Raw genomic sequence first — 16,600 nt, 5'->3', positions numbered from 1 at the left:
GGTTATCAGAATAAAGTGTGTGCCCTCAATGTAGCATCTGAATTTATCAATGCAGCGTAAGGCGGCTAGTCCCTCCTTTTCCGCTGCATGATAGTTCAGTTCTGCGCCCTTTAACTTTTCGGAATGGTACGCAATCACCCTTTCCTCCCCATTCTGGACCTGCGTAAGAACTCCAGCGATTGCCGTGTCACTTGCGTCTGTTTGGACACAAAAAGGCAGACTAAAGTCTGGGTTGGCCATCACAGGCGCTGATATCAGCCTCTCTTTAATGGCCTTAAAAGCTTCATTTGCTGCGTTGTTCCACTGCACTCTCTTCGGCTTGTTTTTAAGCAAATCGGTGAGAGGTGCAGTGAGTTCACTAAATTTATCGATGAACCTACGGTAGTAGTTGACCATACCGAGGAATCGCCTTAATGAACGCACCGAGTTTGGGACCTCAAAACCCAATATCGCTTGGACTCGATCTGGGTTAGGTCTAAGACCTGCTCGGGATAAAATGTAGCCCAAATAGGGCAGTTCTTGGCAGCAAAAGTTAGACTTCTCAAGGTTTATGTAGAGATTTGCCTCCTTGAGACGTCTCGCAAGTTCTCGCAGTTTTTGGATATGATCCGCAAACGTATGACTGGCCACTACAATATCATCCAGATATACAAAAATGAAGGGTTCCAGGGCACCATACCCTAAAACACGGTCCATAAGTTTGCTTAAGGTGGCTGGGCTGTTTACCAGTCCAAACGGTAAACGTGTGAACTGATATAGACCCTTCCCTGGTACTGAGAATGCCGTAAATTTACGAGATTCTTGCCCCAAGGGCACCTGTAAAAAGGCTTGGGATAGATCTATAGTGGACAGATACTTAAATGGTCCTAAATGGCTTAAAATGCGATTTTGGTGGGGGAGAGGGTACGCATCCCTTTTTGTGCGCTCGTTGAGCTTTCTAGCATCAAGGCACAACCTTACTTCTTCGCTATCACGTTTCTTTACTGGTACTACAGGTAGAGCCCAGTCAGATTCAGAAGGTTCGATGATGTTGTCTTGGAGCATTTTGTCGACGGAATTATGGATTTTCTTCTGTATTTCTGGACTCCAGGGGTACGGATTCTTCCGAACAGGTTCCGCTCCCTGAAACTCCTCCTTAAAATCTATACGGTGTTCAATAAGATCCGTCTTTCCAAAATTCCCAGGACTGGCTACCAAGAACAACTTTTTCACCTCCTCTAACTGTTGAACCTGCTCTTCGCTCAACTGTTCTTCTTCTTCTAGATCCCTGTTAGTGTCTTCGTCAACGGACTCAACAGACTGGCTAAACGTCGGACGAATCCCAAATTTTCGCCAAAAATCGTACCCTAGGATGCATCTACGATTGAGTTTTGGAGCAATCACTACGGGTAAGATCTTCGTTTCACCGTTGAAACTAATTGGAATGTCTGCTGAACCAATCACCTCTAACCTTTCTCCAGCTGCTGTTCTCAGATTTGTGTTCGTGGGTTTAATTTTCAGTTTTAATGAACTAATCAGCCTCCTACTTCCTACACCTAATACAGTCCTCTCCGCACCGCTGTCTAACAAACCTAACACAGAAATACCTAGAATCTCAACCTTCGCAAATGGTCTCGGATCGTTGCTCAGCGTGACAATGGTTGCGATCTCTTCACTTCCTGAGTTCTCACCGAGTACCTGCTCATAGCCGAGTTGGTTCAGTATTTCTGGAGGTTCTGACGCGACAATTTCGTGAGGACTTTCTACGTTATTTGGGAGACTGACTTGCCTCACTGAGCAGTCTCGTGCATGTTTTTTGATTGACAGTAAGGGCAGTTTTTCAATGTGAATCCAGGGAATCCACATTTGAAACAAAACATATGTTTCTCCTTAGGACATTCCTCAAAACTGTGATCATTTTCATGGCAGTTGAAGCAAATGCCCTTCTTAATTGGAATGTAAGCCTTGACAATACGCTGTAAGGCACTACTTCCACTCGGTCCTGGAGTTGGACTTTTCTGTCTCTGAGGATTGTGAGTTTTGTTGTCTGATTTCTCCGATTTCTTGTACTCATCCCTTTTTTGGTTTTCCTCACCCGAACTGCGCTGCTTCCAATAACCTTTCTGCCCATTACCTTTATTGAAATTCTGCCTAAAATTTCCCGATTCCTTCCTCCTATCTGATTCATTTTTGTTATATCTATCCTGTCTATTTGCGAAATTCTGTCGGTGGTGATTAATCTCATCTACCCGAATTGGCCTATTATTAAAGAATCTTTCATTTCGCTGGTATAGTTGCCAGTTGATCGCATCAAACTTCTTACCGAATTCTTTCATTTTAGCTACGTCGGTCACGTTGGCAGCAAGCATGGCGATACGCACGTCCTCACGCGTATTGCGGAAGAGCACATCAAATTTGCGCCTATCATCCCAGGGGTTGGACATACCTCGGAAAATACGGACCATGACCAAGTAATAGTCCTGAAACTTTTCCTTGGCGCCCTGTTTCCGATTATACGCCTGTCTTTCGTAGACGTAATCGATGTCAATTGGTAAGAATTCGTTTTTAAGTTCGCGAACTAACACCTTCCAAGACCCTAATTCGTAATCACCATTCACCTCCATGAACCAAGCTCTGGCTTTGTTAGTGAACAGGTGATGAGCACTCTGAAACAGTTCATCTTCAGAGAACCCTTCTGAACGAGCATTGAACTCAACCTCCTTCACAAACTCATTCAGGCGTTTACCGTTGTCCATGCCGTCATACCGAATCGTCCATTTATGCACCGGCAAACGGTTGCTATTTACTTTCGACCATTCTCTCTCTGACGATTTCGGTTGGCTAGGATCAACCACTACTTTTCTTGGTTCTGCTAACTGCTCTGAACTATCCATTGAACTGTTCCTGTCTTTCAACCACTCCAGAAAATCTGTCGGCTTTGGCTGAGAAGATTTTGGTGGAACCTTCTCAGTTTCGCCTAAGTGGGTGCTGTTGAACGTTTTGGCTTGTTGTTCTTGTATCGCTTGTTTCGGTTGCTTAGCCTCCAAAACTTCGATACGTTGAAGCAACTGGCTGACTACCTCTAACAATTGCTTGTTTTCGGCGGACAGCTTTTCCTGTTCTTTCTTCAACTTTTCTACATTTTCGTCTTCCTCAAGATTTCCTTCAACGGCATTTTCATTCTCATCTACTCTTTGCGTCTGTATTTCTTTCTCCGTTACCGCCATTCTACGTTCCTGTTCTCCTACATTCTCATCTTCATCTAAGTTGACTAACTCTCTTATTTCTTCTTCATGCTGTTGATTTCCTTCAACTAACTCGTCTCTCATACGATTTAAACTTTCGTTTACAATTGCTATCTCGGCTGCTCTAATCTCCGGGAGATGTGAGGTGGCAGAAAAGTATGTGTTTAACAATCGCAAGCACTCTCCAGCAATTACAGCCAGGCTATTCATACACTCTTCGCTCAACTCCCGATCTTTCAATCTTTCCATACGAAATAGAATGTGAAATACCCTGCTCTTGAACACCTGGTCTGGAGCTTTCTTCGATCGTCTGTTCTCCAAAAACGCCTTGATCGAATTCAATTTATCGTCACATGTTTCTAACTCTTCAACAACATTTACTTTGGCAAAATCGTATGTAACATTTGACTGACTATCCTCTTCTTTCAGACGACTACGCAACGCTCTCTCCAAACTGGCACGAGGTGCGAGTTTGTCCATGCGACGGATCACTAACTCATGTTCGAGTTCATCCACGGTGAGGTGGGCAGTATTCAACGTACTGTACTGTGCACGCAGCACTGACATCTCCATGATTGCAGCTCTATCCACCGGAAATCAGTAGAATTAAATTAAAAAGAAACCTATTTCAGCACAAAGCTGTAAAATTTGAAAAAAAAACCTAGTTTTGTAAACGCTTTCGTTTTTCGAAAGCTAAATTAATTTGAAAAAGTACCTAAAATTTGTTCACGCTTCTTAGCAAAAGCTCTAAATAATTTGAAAATCCTAGAAAAATGCTGACCAAGTCTGATTGGTTCACTCGGTTAAAATTGAAATATAGTTCCTAGATTTGCTTGGTGTTTCTCAACACTCTTCTCCGAAACACACAGATCAAGATAACTTCCGCAATTCTATCGCAAAATTTAACAAATTACTCCAATTCTGTTTTAAATTCGTTCTCAACAATGATTGGTAGCTATCTTGCCACTTGGGACTTCCAAGACCTCCGTTATGGTAACAATGATTACAAGTTCTGAACAACTCCAAAGTAGTTCGTGACGTCAATTCCGTAAGTGACTTCGGGATGTTTTCCTAGAGACCTCCGCAAAGAAAAGTTATCAGAATCTAAAGTGTTTCCCTAGCACGGAATGCCAAAGACAATTCACGTTGGGTGCCAAAGTGTAACTTGCAGGCCGTGTTACTCCCAGCCTAGATGAGACCCCCGTCTCCAAGCCTCAGGGTCGGCGCTACGCTCGTGACACTCCGCGAAAGAAAACACTTATAGATGGCTCAAGTAAAACTCCCTCTATTTCGTGGTCTCGTGTACACTTTTATTTCCACTTCCTTGACGTCCTACTTCTTCTACTTCCCACTCTCTCCTAATTTTTCCTTCTCTTTACTTGCGTCCGTCCTCAACACCGGACGACGCCTCCCACTTTCTTATCCTACTCCTACCTTACAATTCCTTCACTTCTTCGGGGCCCCTTTCACTGCAGCACCTTCTCCGCTGCTCCTCCTCCGTTGCTCCTTCACCGACCGCTTAGACTTCTCCTTCTCTTCTGGCCAGGGGCGACAATGCTTCCTTCTCTCTTCTTCTTCGGCTGCAGCCTCTCGTGGACCTCCTGCCTGTCCCGTGTGCCCCTCGAGTGTGGTGACGGACTCGAGGCTTCAGTGATCCGTAGATTCACTGGGAAACCTGGTTTTTGTGGCGCACTTGAAGGTCGAACTCGGTTCAGGGCTTTAGGGACACACTACTGGCGAGTAGGTTCTTCAGTGGCGATTCTGAATAAAAACCGCGATGGCGATTTCAAATAAAAAAACCGCGAGGTCCTGGATGTCCAGTATCACTTCACTTTCTTTCTCCTCTTCAAAACATCTAGTCTCTAAAACTTCTTCAAACTTTCTCTTATAACTTTATAACTTTTTGTAAAGCACTACTGCTGTCTTCAACGATCACCAGGCTTATGCTATGTCTTGCTGGTGAACATTGACCCCGAACCTTTGGCCGTTGACCCATGTCCATCTACGTCATCGATCCGCCTCATCATGGCCACCCATTTCGCCACCCCCATGGCCGCCCATTCGTGTAGTTTAGCGCCGCTCTGGTGGTAACTAGCGGAACTGCCGTCGTCCTGATATAGGGTGGAGCTGTGTTGGCTGTGTTCGTGGGATTTTTTTGGGACATTTTACTTAAACCTATCTACAAACGTTTTCTTTTTTTTACAACACATTTACGAAACTAAACGCGACAAATCTCATCAACACTAGACATCACACTGACACTGGTTACAGAATACTAGATTGAAAAACACCCCGTTGTCAAGAAAGTAATGCACAAACAGACGACATTTTGCGCTTCTAATTTGTTTTGAATTCCAAATCTGTGGTCTAGTAACCTTCGATATTGGTCATATCGACATACGGAGAGAAAATTGAGAACGAAAAACACAGAGAAACACATCGAGATATGGAGATATCGAGATAAGGAGGATATCGAGATATGGAGAGTGAAAATGTATGCAGACTGAAGGGACTTATGAAATCATCGACATAGGGAGAGATATCGAGATGTAGAACATCGAGATGTGGAGAGTCGACTGTATAACAACCTGTTCATAAATTTCATAGCGCTGAAGGGAGTAGTACTAGAAATGTTACAGGTCATACAAAATTCGTGGAATATTCATACAAAAAGCGTTCGAGGGAGTGGGTGGGTGTCAAAAATGGTCATTTTTAGCATTATGAAATTTGTGAATGAACCCTGACAATGACAAAGATGTGCTTTTAAATATTGATTTGCTGTGGAACTTTTCTCTACGGGAGTTTTGAAACGTCAAGATTTGAACCGTCTTGTACCCTTTTAGGAAGCTACCTGGTTAGATAATGTGGCATGTACAGAAGTAATGCATTTGCTACTGCGAAAAAGCAATTTTTCCTTAATGGGGAATTTTATACCTGTTTACCCTATATCAAAATCTGCTTTAGCTAGCTCTGCTGGTCATAGCATGCCCCCACGTTAGACTACAGAGTAATCTCACTTCCGATTCATAGAACAACTTGAAGTCCGGATCTACCAGAAGGTTGTGGTCGCCATAGGACTATGAAGTATGTTCTGATCTAAATCGGCGAAGCTTTGCACACAGACAAACAGACGTAACACTTAGAACAAATCTAAATCAAAATCATAGTCACGAAGACATGTGTGCCCAATGCTATAATCGGTGTGTTTGGCCGACGGGCCAACAGATGGCGGTAGTGTGTAAACGTCAAACACGAACAAAAACGATACGAGCGCTGCGGGTGGCGAATCGGCCACCTACCATATTTTTGAATCGACCGTTGAAAAGGTGGTCGATGGACAACGATGAGAGTGTGACGTCTGTTTGTCTGTGCTTTGCATATAGGGGCCCAGATAGCCGTAGCGGTAAACGCGCAGCTATTCAGCAAGACCAAGCTGAGGGTCGTGGGTTCGAATCCCACCGGTCGAGGAACTTTTCGGGTTGGAAATTTTCTCGACTTCCCAGGGCATAAAGTATCATCGTACCTGCCACACGATATACGCATGCAAAAATGGTCATTGGCATAGTAAGCTCTCAGTTAATAACTGTGGAAGTGCTCACAAGAACACTAAGCTGAGAAGCAGGCTCTGTCCCAGTGGGGACGTAATGCCAGAAAGAAAGAAGCTTTGCATATACGCTCCCAATTGCGAAACGCAACATACTGTTAGCCATCTATACTTTGGTAGCGCAACTAGTCAGATGATGAGAGATTTGATTTTTCACGCATCCATCACATGCCGCTGTGGGGAAAAATGTTTTATTTTCCTGATTAAAGACGGTTAACAGTGAAATAGTTAGGCGGAAAAGGTAGGAATATCCATTCTCTATGTTCTACATACGTTTGTTTTTTGTATTATTGCACTACTTTCTTAAAAATTGAGATCCGGCTGGTAGGAGCACTAGTTTGAGGTTGGAAAACCAGGATATGTGAGGTTAGTTTCATTGGAACTTTCGCCTGAGCGATTTTTGCGCTTGAACAAAACACGTTTCGGGACATTCCCCGCTGCCCCTAAAAATATCATTGGGTAGATAAATGAATTCTCTACCATTGTATCTCATTCAATTTCGTGCATAACTTCACTTGAGCGGTGAAAATAAATATTTTGTTCCGAATGTTTTGAAACCATGTATGGGTTTGACATTGCTCTCGTCAACCATCATCATGACGACAGCAGCACACCCCACCGGACGAATGAGCCATTTTACGAAGCAGGTCAAATGACAGGAGACCTGGGATTTTTCAATCATCGTCGTCAGTTTTGGCGATGATGATGGTTGATGACTGTGCGCATTTCTAGCGTAGCTTTTCATCCAGGCGAAAACTTAAATGGAGAAAAATTATTGAAATATTTCTGATCACAAAAGTGTTTTTTTATGTGCAATATGGGTAACAAAGAGGTAGCTGATACAATAACTAGGTGTAATGTTGCAGTAACGAACATTTTTGGATCTCATTTTTGTCATTTTCTCCATGTCCTCGTTTGGTACGATGAGGCGTTATTGGAAATCACGCTGGATTTAATCCCAGGTCTCCTGTCAATTGACGCCGTTGCGGCGATCAGCTGTTCCGAAACGTCTCGTAAAATGGCTTATTGTCGTCTTGGGAGCCCATTGCAAGGCTAGCATACCAACAAAGGATTTTTGTGCTACGCAGCGACTGCAGCGGCACTTGTTTACTATCGTGAGGAAGAAACGTCAAATTACATGCCTGATGCGAAGACACCGACACAGATAAAGCAAAGATTTCGATGTGTATTGGATGATTTTCATTCATTAAAGTTCATTAAATGAGATTTTTGGAATAACTTCGGATTTTGTCGATTATTATCATTTTACTGTGAAAATCAGTCAGCAGAAAACACAAAATCATTAAAAACTTTCAAAAACCTTGAAAATGGATAAAATGTGCAAAATCCGATAAAATGGATTTAATCTGGAGATAACATGAAAACTCAAATGAAATGGGGTCGTATCGCACGAAAATTAAAACGAAATTGATTAGTGTCGTTCCCCTAGTAAATTTCCTGCTCGCGCAACTGAATCGCGCGTCGTTCTAGAACTTTCCACGAATAGCCCTCAGATAGCAAAATCCTACTTATTGAAGCAGTACTGATAGATTTTTGAAAATGTTGCATAAATTTCAGCTTAGCTTCGTCCAAAAACAGTACAGGTTTCTCCTTGTAGAGATTTATTATCCAGGAACGTTCAACCACAGACAAACAGACGTAACACTTAGAACAAATTTCTTCAAAATCCATCGCCCAGTTTACACCATCATCATCTGGTGAGCATGTTGCACGAAAAGGTGTTTCGTGCAACAAGACCGGCAGATGGCGGTAGTTTGAAACGTCAAACGCGAAGAAAAACCATGTGCGTGCCTCTGGTTGTGAGGTTTGTAACATAGCGAATTTGAAATGATCGTTAAACGAGTGGTCGATGGAAATTTCTTCAGTGTTACGTCTGTTTGTCTGTGGTTCAACTGTCCCAAAACGTAGAAATACTTTGGCCCGCTCTTTCCGTGTAAAAAACTTATTCCGTTCATACAAATCAATCCAGTGAGCAATCGTTGAGGGATGTTTGGCATAGATTTTAGCGAGTTCGTTCTTTTTGTACCCCAAGAAATAGTATCCATAAAGGCAATGATAGACAGTATTCGAAAATGCATGATGATTGAGAACTTGTTCCCGGATATCGGTCATGGCAAATATGTTCACTCAATGAATTATTATTTGACCTAGAATATGTTTAAGAAACATTTAGTGAAATTGTGTATCCGAAAGAAACAGAAAAGCAAGTAAATCTTTCCTCAATGTTATTTTTTTCATCCTCACGCTATCTTGCCTGCAGTAAACAACAATGAGCGAGTTGACAGAACGATCAATGCAGCAAAACAACTTGGAACGATTTTGACATGGCGGCTGTCATGCGGGTATTTTGACAATCGCTGTAAGACCGCCGCCGGACTCTAATTTAAAATAAGCGCGACAATATGTCTACGAAACATATATTTGCTGAATTAATTTTATAATATTATTAATTATTACCAGCAAATGGACAGATCTTTAGGTCATAAATCATGTACCACAGTGTATAAAAAGCCACTTCCGGATAAACTCGGACAAATAGAGCGCGATAGAGCTACGCTTTTGATTCTAGGCGTTAGCAACTTTGACGAATAAAACAACCACTAGTCATTTCGGATATGGTTTCTTTTCATTGAAGCATGCCAATGGTCCATCTTCTGATGGTTTCAAGCTTCCCCGAAGCTGGAGTCCACCATGTCTTCGGTTTAATTTTCACAAAGATTAATCGCTTTATGATGAATTTGTTACTCAAATGTCGATATCCGATACTCTAATGAAAAATGTTTCCTGTCCCTCTGGCACTATAAAGCCTTATAGACCATTTTTTGAGTGATGTAGGTAGCTCTTCTTAAGTTTATAGAAAAAAGAGTTTGACATTTCAACAAGTACAACAATGAAACATTTGAGCAAGCCATGAATTGCAAATCTATCGAGTGTGCATTTAAATGCATTTCGATTTAACAGATGCATCAGGAGTGATCCACCCCTTGCCCTGAGTGCACCCACCCTGGTTTTGCCAGCCCTGAATCGCAATTTCAAAGAAAAACAACCCTGCTGGCACTCTTGTTGACAGTCCTCCTCCTCCCGTCAACGGCGTTTGACGTTTTGCGTTCAGTTTTCCATCATCGTCGTCGTCCATCAGTCGCTCGGTCGAGTCGAAAAAGAGAAAAAGTGCGGATTTCGCGAGCAAAAATCGGTCACCACAGTAAATAGTAGTTGATAGCAGCAGAAACTAAACTGTAGTGCAGAAACGCTGTTGTGTAGTCTAGCTAAATTCATTGCATTCCGTGTGCCTGCTTGGTGGTGATTTGATTTTTCCTTTCCTCGGAATCGCGAATTTCGGGGGTGTGTGTAATTATTATTGAAGTGAATTTGCTTTGGGGGAAGTGAAAAGTATAGTTAGTTCTGCTCCCATCGCGAAACGCCCTTGAAACGGTGTCGTGACCGTGTGGAGGAAGCCTTACAAGGAACACCTGGACGGCAAATGGTCCCAAGTGTCCTGAGCGCTTCTAGTGTCCTTCGACGGCAGTCTTCGTGAAGGACGACGACGGAACGAAACGAAAGTTGATCCCAGATAGTTCCGGATTCGGTGGAAGTGAGTGACCAGGGGAAGGGAACACAATGTCCATAACGGGAAACTACGACCACTACCATCGGAGTGGAAGCACTGGCAGCGGCGGCCCGGATCGGCCGGAAAGATGCGTTTGCTGCGTCCGGACGATGAAGTGGTTCCCGGTGCTGTTCATCGTGTCCGTCATCGGGTGGTCCTACTATGCCTTCGTGGTGCAGCTTTCGTTTTGTAAGTTCCTCTACATATAATGACCTAGTATTATGATGTGCTGTTTCGCTACCAGGTTTATGTGAGTTACTGCTTTCATTTGTTATGCATCGGTAGCTTCTGAGTTTGTCCAGCTTTATCTCTTCTTCTTTATAGCCGAGCTTGTTTGAGCGAATGGATTAGACTTTTATGATTCAATGATTCATCGTGGGGATGGTCTATCTTGCACAGCTCTGTGCACACTGTGAGGTGATTTTCCCCAGGGACAGTGGTTCTCAATATCAATTCTTTGTCAATATTGTCTTATGCCTTGTTCAGATTACGGAGTTGTTTCATGATACAAGCAACGTGATACAACTGTATCACGAAACCCGTTCACATTAAATATTATGGTGATATTGTTTGACAGCTGATATTATGTTTCAACGTCTTTTTATTCTTACTAATTTTAATATTCGAGAAAATATTACAACTCCGGAAGTTTCTTCAAAAATCTTCCACCTTCAGATGTTCATCGGAAAACTTCGTCCTGGTAGTTCCATTCGTAAGTTCTTCAAGGTAGTTTCTCAGGAAGTTCTTTCGGGTAGTTTATCTGTGAAATCTCTCCAACAGTTTTTGAAGGAAGTTCCTTTGGAATTTCCTCCAGGGGGTTGCTTCGAGAAGTTGCTTCAAAAAGTTCCTACGGCAGGTTCCTTTGGGAAGGTTTCTCGTTTTTCGGCAGGTTTTCTTCGGAAAGTTCCTTCGAACAGAAAAACTTCCGAAGGAACTTGTGATTTGTACCGGATTTGTTCCGCCAGTCGCAAAAATCTCGAGTACATGAAAAACTGTCGCGAAAATCGCGGATTTATCAAATCATGACGCGAAAGCTACACTTTGTTTATATTGGATATGCAGAAAATTTTGAACATCTCCCTTCGAGTATAGTAAAAATTTTCTTTTTGTATAAATACATCTTTATATTTGAAAGACATATACTTTGGAGTTCTAGTTCGTTTGGCTTCCTAGAAATATTTAAAAATAGTTGATGTTGCGGCAAGACTGTCTTGATTTTTTGAAAGTATCACTCTAATTAACCTTCCGGTAGTCGCGGTTGGATACCGCCAGAAGTGCCTAGCTGATGCTGGGTACGAATAGCGAGTTCTCCCCTATTTTGTTAAAAATACAAAGGCAGGGAAAAATCGGGAAATATCCGAGAATTTGCACAACAATTTTAGGCTTATGGGTGCAACTAGAAAACTGCATGTCAACTCGAAACTAGTTATTTGTTTTATCAAAATTTTAGAAAAGGTGCTTTCCTAGGGAATCGTTCGATTTTTTTGGAAATGCTTTGTAGATTTATTGCAGAAAGATATTGAAAAAAATCAAACCAGAACACCAACATTCTTAGAAGGGTACCTAAGGAATCCTGGCAATGTTCTTGGTGAGATGCTTGATAGATTTCCATTTGGATTCATGGTAAATTTTTAATAAGATGTTTGCAGGAATCTCCACAGGAATCAAGGAAATAATTAGCCAGTTTCTTAAAAAAAACTTGTAAGAAACTGGCTTAAAAGGTTATTGGTAGATTATAAGGTTTTTAGGGGAATCTAGAAAAGATCCGTAGATTAATTTTTTAGATGTTTAAGGACTGTTCATTTTATAAAGTGGACACCTTGTTTATGCTATATCTTTTTTATTTATTGATGAAATCGTAAACGGTTTTCTGTGTATCGTTCTATTATTCTACAATGTTATGAAAATACAGAAACTTACAAAATGCTTTCGGTTGAAGAACTAAATAGTTTTTGCAAAAACTCCTAAGAAAAACTGTTCGTCAAGTTTAAGCCTTATTTTTCGCATGAAAAAAATCCTAAATTTCATGAACAAATTGTATGTTGGTATCCTTTACTATTCAACTTAAGGTAGAGCTTTTAAAAACATCAATAATATTCCATCAGTTCCTGACGCTGAGACTTTAGTGATCTATTCCTTATGGTCAAATTTGCTGATACACCATCTTTTTACTACCAGCAAAAAAGTAAAGTAATAAGCGTGTTCAAAACTGGTTTAGATTACTAAAGAAACTATATATGTATAAAAAAAGCAAAATCTTGAGTTTTAACCGCATTCTTGGGTACCAAATTTACTCTTTATGGTCGTTTTATTGAAAAATCCCATACTTTTAAAATTATATACCGTAAAATCGGGTGTAATTGATCAGTAGGGTGAAATTGATTATCGTATCACACGATTCTATTTATTCGTAATGGAGCACAAATATCGATGTAAGTTGCAGTAAATGAACGTTGATTGTCCTAAATATTGTCGAATTGTGTGTTGTGAATTTTTTTTGCGTTAAAGAATGTTTATTACTATGAAAATAACGTAAAATTTCAAAATCATGCACGGTGCAGTATTGACAAACACCTATGAACTTCTATTAATAAGCAAGGATTTGAACATGGTATAAACCTGAAAGTTTGTGAGGATGCTTGAGATATATCCCCAAACCAGATTTCATCACCAGAACTCGTACCAATTTGCTCATATGGTTGAAATAATTGAATTTCTGTTAGATGTCATTGAATTCCTTAGAAAAAAGGCATACATTTAGGCGTTTTCCGCGTCATTCTTGAAATTTAACTATTCGTTATTTATATAAATATTGCATTGTTAAGAATTTTACAAGCATATTCGGATTCAGGGAGCTCAAGTTTATCATATAGAGTTGTTTTGGAAACTAACAATAATGGCATTGACAAGTGATCAATTTCACCCCAAAATGAGTTCCTCTGATTTTTTATTTTAGAGGTATTTGTTAACACTAAAATGACATTTGTTAGAAAATTTCGGTACATAAGTCGATGAGGCTCACCTTAGTACTTGTTTTCCTGCATTTAGTTGTTTGGCATTGTTAACATTATAGAAAACAGACTAGAATAACCGCGAAAAATGATCAATTTCACCCGAAATTATGGTACGCATGTTTATCGATTTAGAGCAAACTGTAAGCATTTTTCTCAAAATATTTTGATAGGTAGTCTCAGAATAACACATTCTGAAAATAATACATGCAAAATAAATTTGATTTAATTCAAGCAGTGTTCCCAATCTTGATGACTGTCATTGTGCTTTGAGTGGTCTTCTGAAAATAAATTATTTGTTTTTCTATTGTGCTTAAAATATGACGTGGAGACTAAATCAGCAACTCTATGAAGGCGTAAGTTATTTTTATTATAAATACTATATTATTACTTCCGTCTGGACGTACTTTAAACCTTAAAATTCTACTCATATCAGTTCCATTTAAATTTAAGATATTTTTCTTTAAAAAAAATTGATAAAAAATGATTTTATGATATCTGCAAAATTGCTTCTCCAAAAATAACTTGATATTTTTTAGCAAGCTTCTAATTGATGATGCTTTCTAAGTACAACCATTTTTTGAAAATAAAAAATATAAATTGTCGAATTTTCCTGCCGATTTTTAATAATCCTTGATTTTGATAACCTCCAAAACTCGACCGTTCTAAACGTTGTGCCTTATTAGTGTGAAATCATATTATTTTGGTAACTTTTTTATTACCACAGCGTTTTACAATATTAGTCGAACGATGTACAGAAAACCGATTTCGATTTCATTGATAAATTAAAAAGATATTGCATGTCCAAAGTGTCCACTTTATAAAATGTACAGTCCTTAGTAGATTTGTAGCGGTTGACGAATAGCTGAGCTAAAAACAGTGTCATAATTCTTGACATCTATTGAAATTTCGGGCAAGTTTATTAAGAATTCCGATTGATAATTCTGGAGTTATCGATGATACTGATTCAGGATGAAGCCTTGTCTGTTTTACTAGTTCGAATAGTTCTTAATTTATAACAGAATTGTAATAAAGCCCCTAAATTTGTATAGATTTCTGCCCATTTACAGTGAATTCTTTTAATCATTCTCGTCAAATTAGGAAGATCTTTAATGAATAAACAAATAGCGAGGTCTTTTAGGTCTTGGCCAAATAGCTTCAGTAAAATGCTTTTTGGCGAGTTGACTATTCAACTTTGACGTTTTGTGGAAATAGATTGTAAATTAAGAAACACAGAACAAAAAGTTGTTCATATGATTCCAAGATCTTTTTTTTTTAGATATTTCGTCAAATTATTTGTATATTTTTGTCAAAATCTTTTGAATTTCAAACCGTTTTGAGCTAACAGTATTTTATAAAATTAATCAAAAATAATTTATAAATGATTTTGAATGGACACCCTTTTTGTCCAACGAAATGTTTGAATTGAACATTTTTCTGTGGTTCCCAAAATTTGTCTTCGAAAATCTCGTGACTACTTACGGTGACGATATATCAAAGCAAAACCTTGAATTTTTATAAGTAGGGTAGAAGCACCGGTTTTGGTCATACGCCAGTTGTAGCCATAGTGGATTATACACCGTTTTACATATCTAATCAACATGAAACCTTTTGTGTTCAGTAGATCACATTGGACGGATTTCACGCCAACCCGACACGCGATTGGCAGCACCCCTTCAGAATTCAATGAAACTTTCTGGATGTCAAAAGTATGTGAAACTAAGATTCTTTGCATACTTTGTTTTTTCAAAATCGATCTAGACTAACATTTGGAAAAGGTCCAAGTTTTTTTTAACTTATTTTTATAAACCCGTATAACTCAAAAACGGTAAGACCTACAAAAAAGTGTTGTATGGGGGACTGTCGTGAAATTTCCTGAAGTTTGAGAAAAAAATATTGAAAAAATAAAAACACGTTTTCTACACTGAAAAAAAAAATTCAAAACTTTAAAGTCGATTTAAAAAAATGCCATTTCAGATTTTGATTAACCTTAAGCAAAAAGTTTCGTAAATAAATTTACTAAAAGTCGTCTATACATTGCAAATTGGGCAAATTTTAGGGAAAAAAGTTTTTCTAACTTCGAATTTTTTAAGTCCAAAACTGATTTTTTTTTTCAAAGATTTTGTTTTGAACCGTCAAATATGATCGTGTTTTCAAGTGATAAATGAGTTTGAATCAGAAAATAGATTGAATTTTTTATTGAGAATAGTTAAAAAACGGAATTATACAGTGATTATGTTTTTTAAATGAAGGCAATCAATGGACTTCGCCTCTGCCTATGAGGAAATCAACTCCGTCTAACAATCCGACGGATTTTTATGGTTCTAAAGGTATCACAACAGTATTGCAAACATTGAAAAGTTACAACCTTATCCATATCCCATTAAATTCTCTTCTAGAAAAAGTGTTGTGAAAAAAAACTTACTAAACGTACCTGCCTTAAACGCCAGATGAATAAGAAATAATGAATATGTTTGTATTGTTATCTACCTAAAAAAAGTTGATAAGCTCATAACTCATGATTTTATTTGCAAATAACAGTCTTCTTTTCTACGAAACAAAAAAGACAAAAAAGCGTCAAGGACGAAGGTTAAATACTGGTAATTAGCAACTTTTCTGAAAATTATAACGCTGCTCAAGGATATCACTGGAATACTTCCCAAGCAGTGATACACCAATTCTAGATTTACCATAAAAAGATAATAAATTGGAAAATGTTAGTTTTATTATAATATCAGACCCATGACACAGTAGCAGTTCAGCTATTTATTTCAAAATTGATAAATTTTGTTAAACAAATCAAAAGTTATTTTTAAGTCAGATGGAGCTGCAGCTCATTATAAAAATAGAAAAAAAATTACCAGCTTATGTAATTTCAAGAAAATACATGGATTGGAAGCAGAGTGGCACTTTTTTGCCACATCCCACGGCAAAGGCCCCTGTGACGCTATTGGTGGCACTCTCAAGCGAATGGCAAAAAAAAGCAAGTCTTGCAAAATACTATGGAAACACTATCGCAACTCCGCGAGAACTATTCGACTGGGCAGTGAAACAAACTGATACATGTATCACAAAATTAAATTTCTGTTATATATCTAATGAACAATATGTTAAAATGTCAGAGAAATTGGTG

At 39.2% G+C, this 16,600-nt stretch overlaps 1 protein-coding gene across 4 annotated transcripts in view; it reads left to right on the top strand.

The window, feature by feature from the left end:
• The first annotated feature begins 9,941 nt into the window (after positions 1–9,941).
• The window catches only part of LOC5573543 (palmitoyltransferase ZDHHC15), a 59,696-nt gene continuing 53,037 nt past the window's right edge, over positions 9,942–16,600 (top strand). For 2 of the 4 annotated variants that reach the window (XM_021841987.1, XM_021841986.1), the window contains exon 1: positions 9,942–10,645. In XM_021841987.1, coding sequence (XP_021697679.1) covers positions 10,468–10,645 — 178 coding nt within the window. In that variant the 5' untranslated portion in view covers positions 9,942–10,467. The remainder of the gene's footprint in view (positions 10,646–16,600) is intronic. The other 2 variants (XM_021841988.1, XM_001654628.2) reach the window with 1 other exon arrangement.

Source organism: Aedes aegypti, chromosome 2, assembly GCF_002204515.2.
Source record: "Aedes aegypti strain LVP_AGWG chromosome 2, AaegL5.0 Primary Assembly, whole genome shotgun sequence".
NCBI lineage: Eukaryota > Metazoa > Arthropoda > Insecta > Diptera > Culicidae > Aedes > Aedes aegypti.
This window is presented reverse-complemented; position numbering and strand designations above follow the sequence as displayed.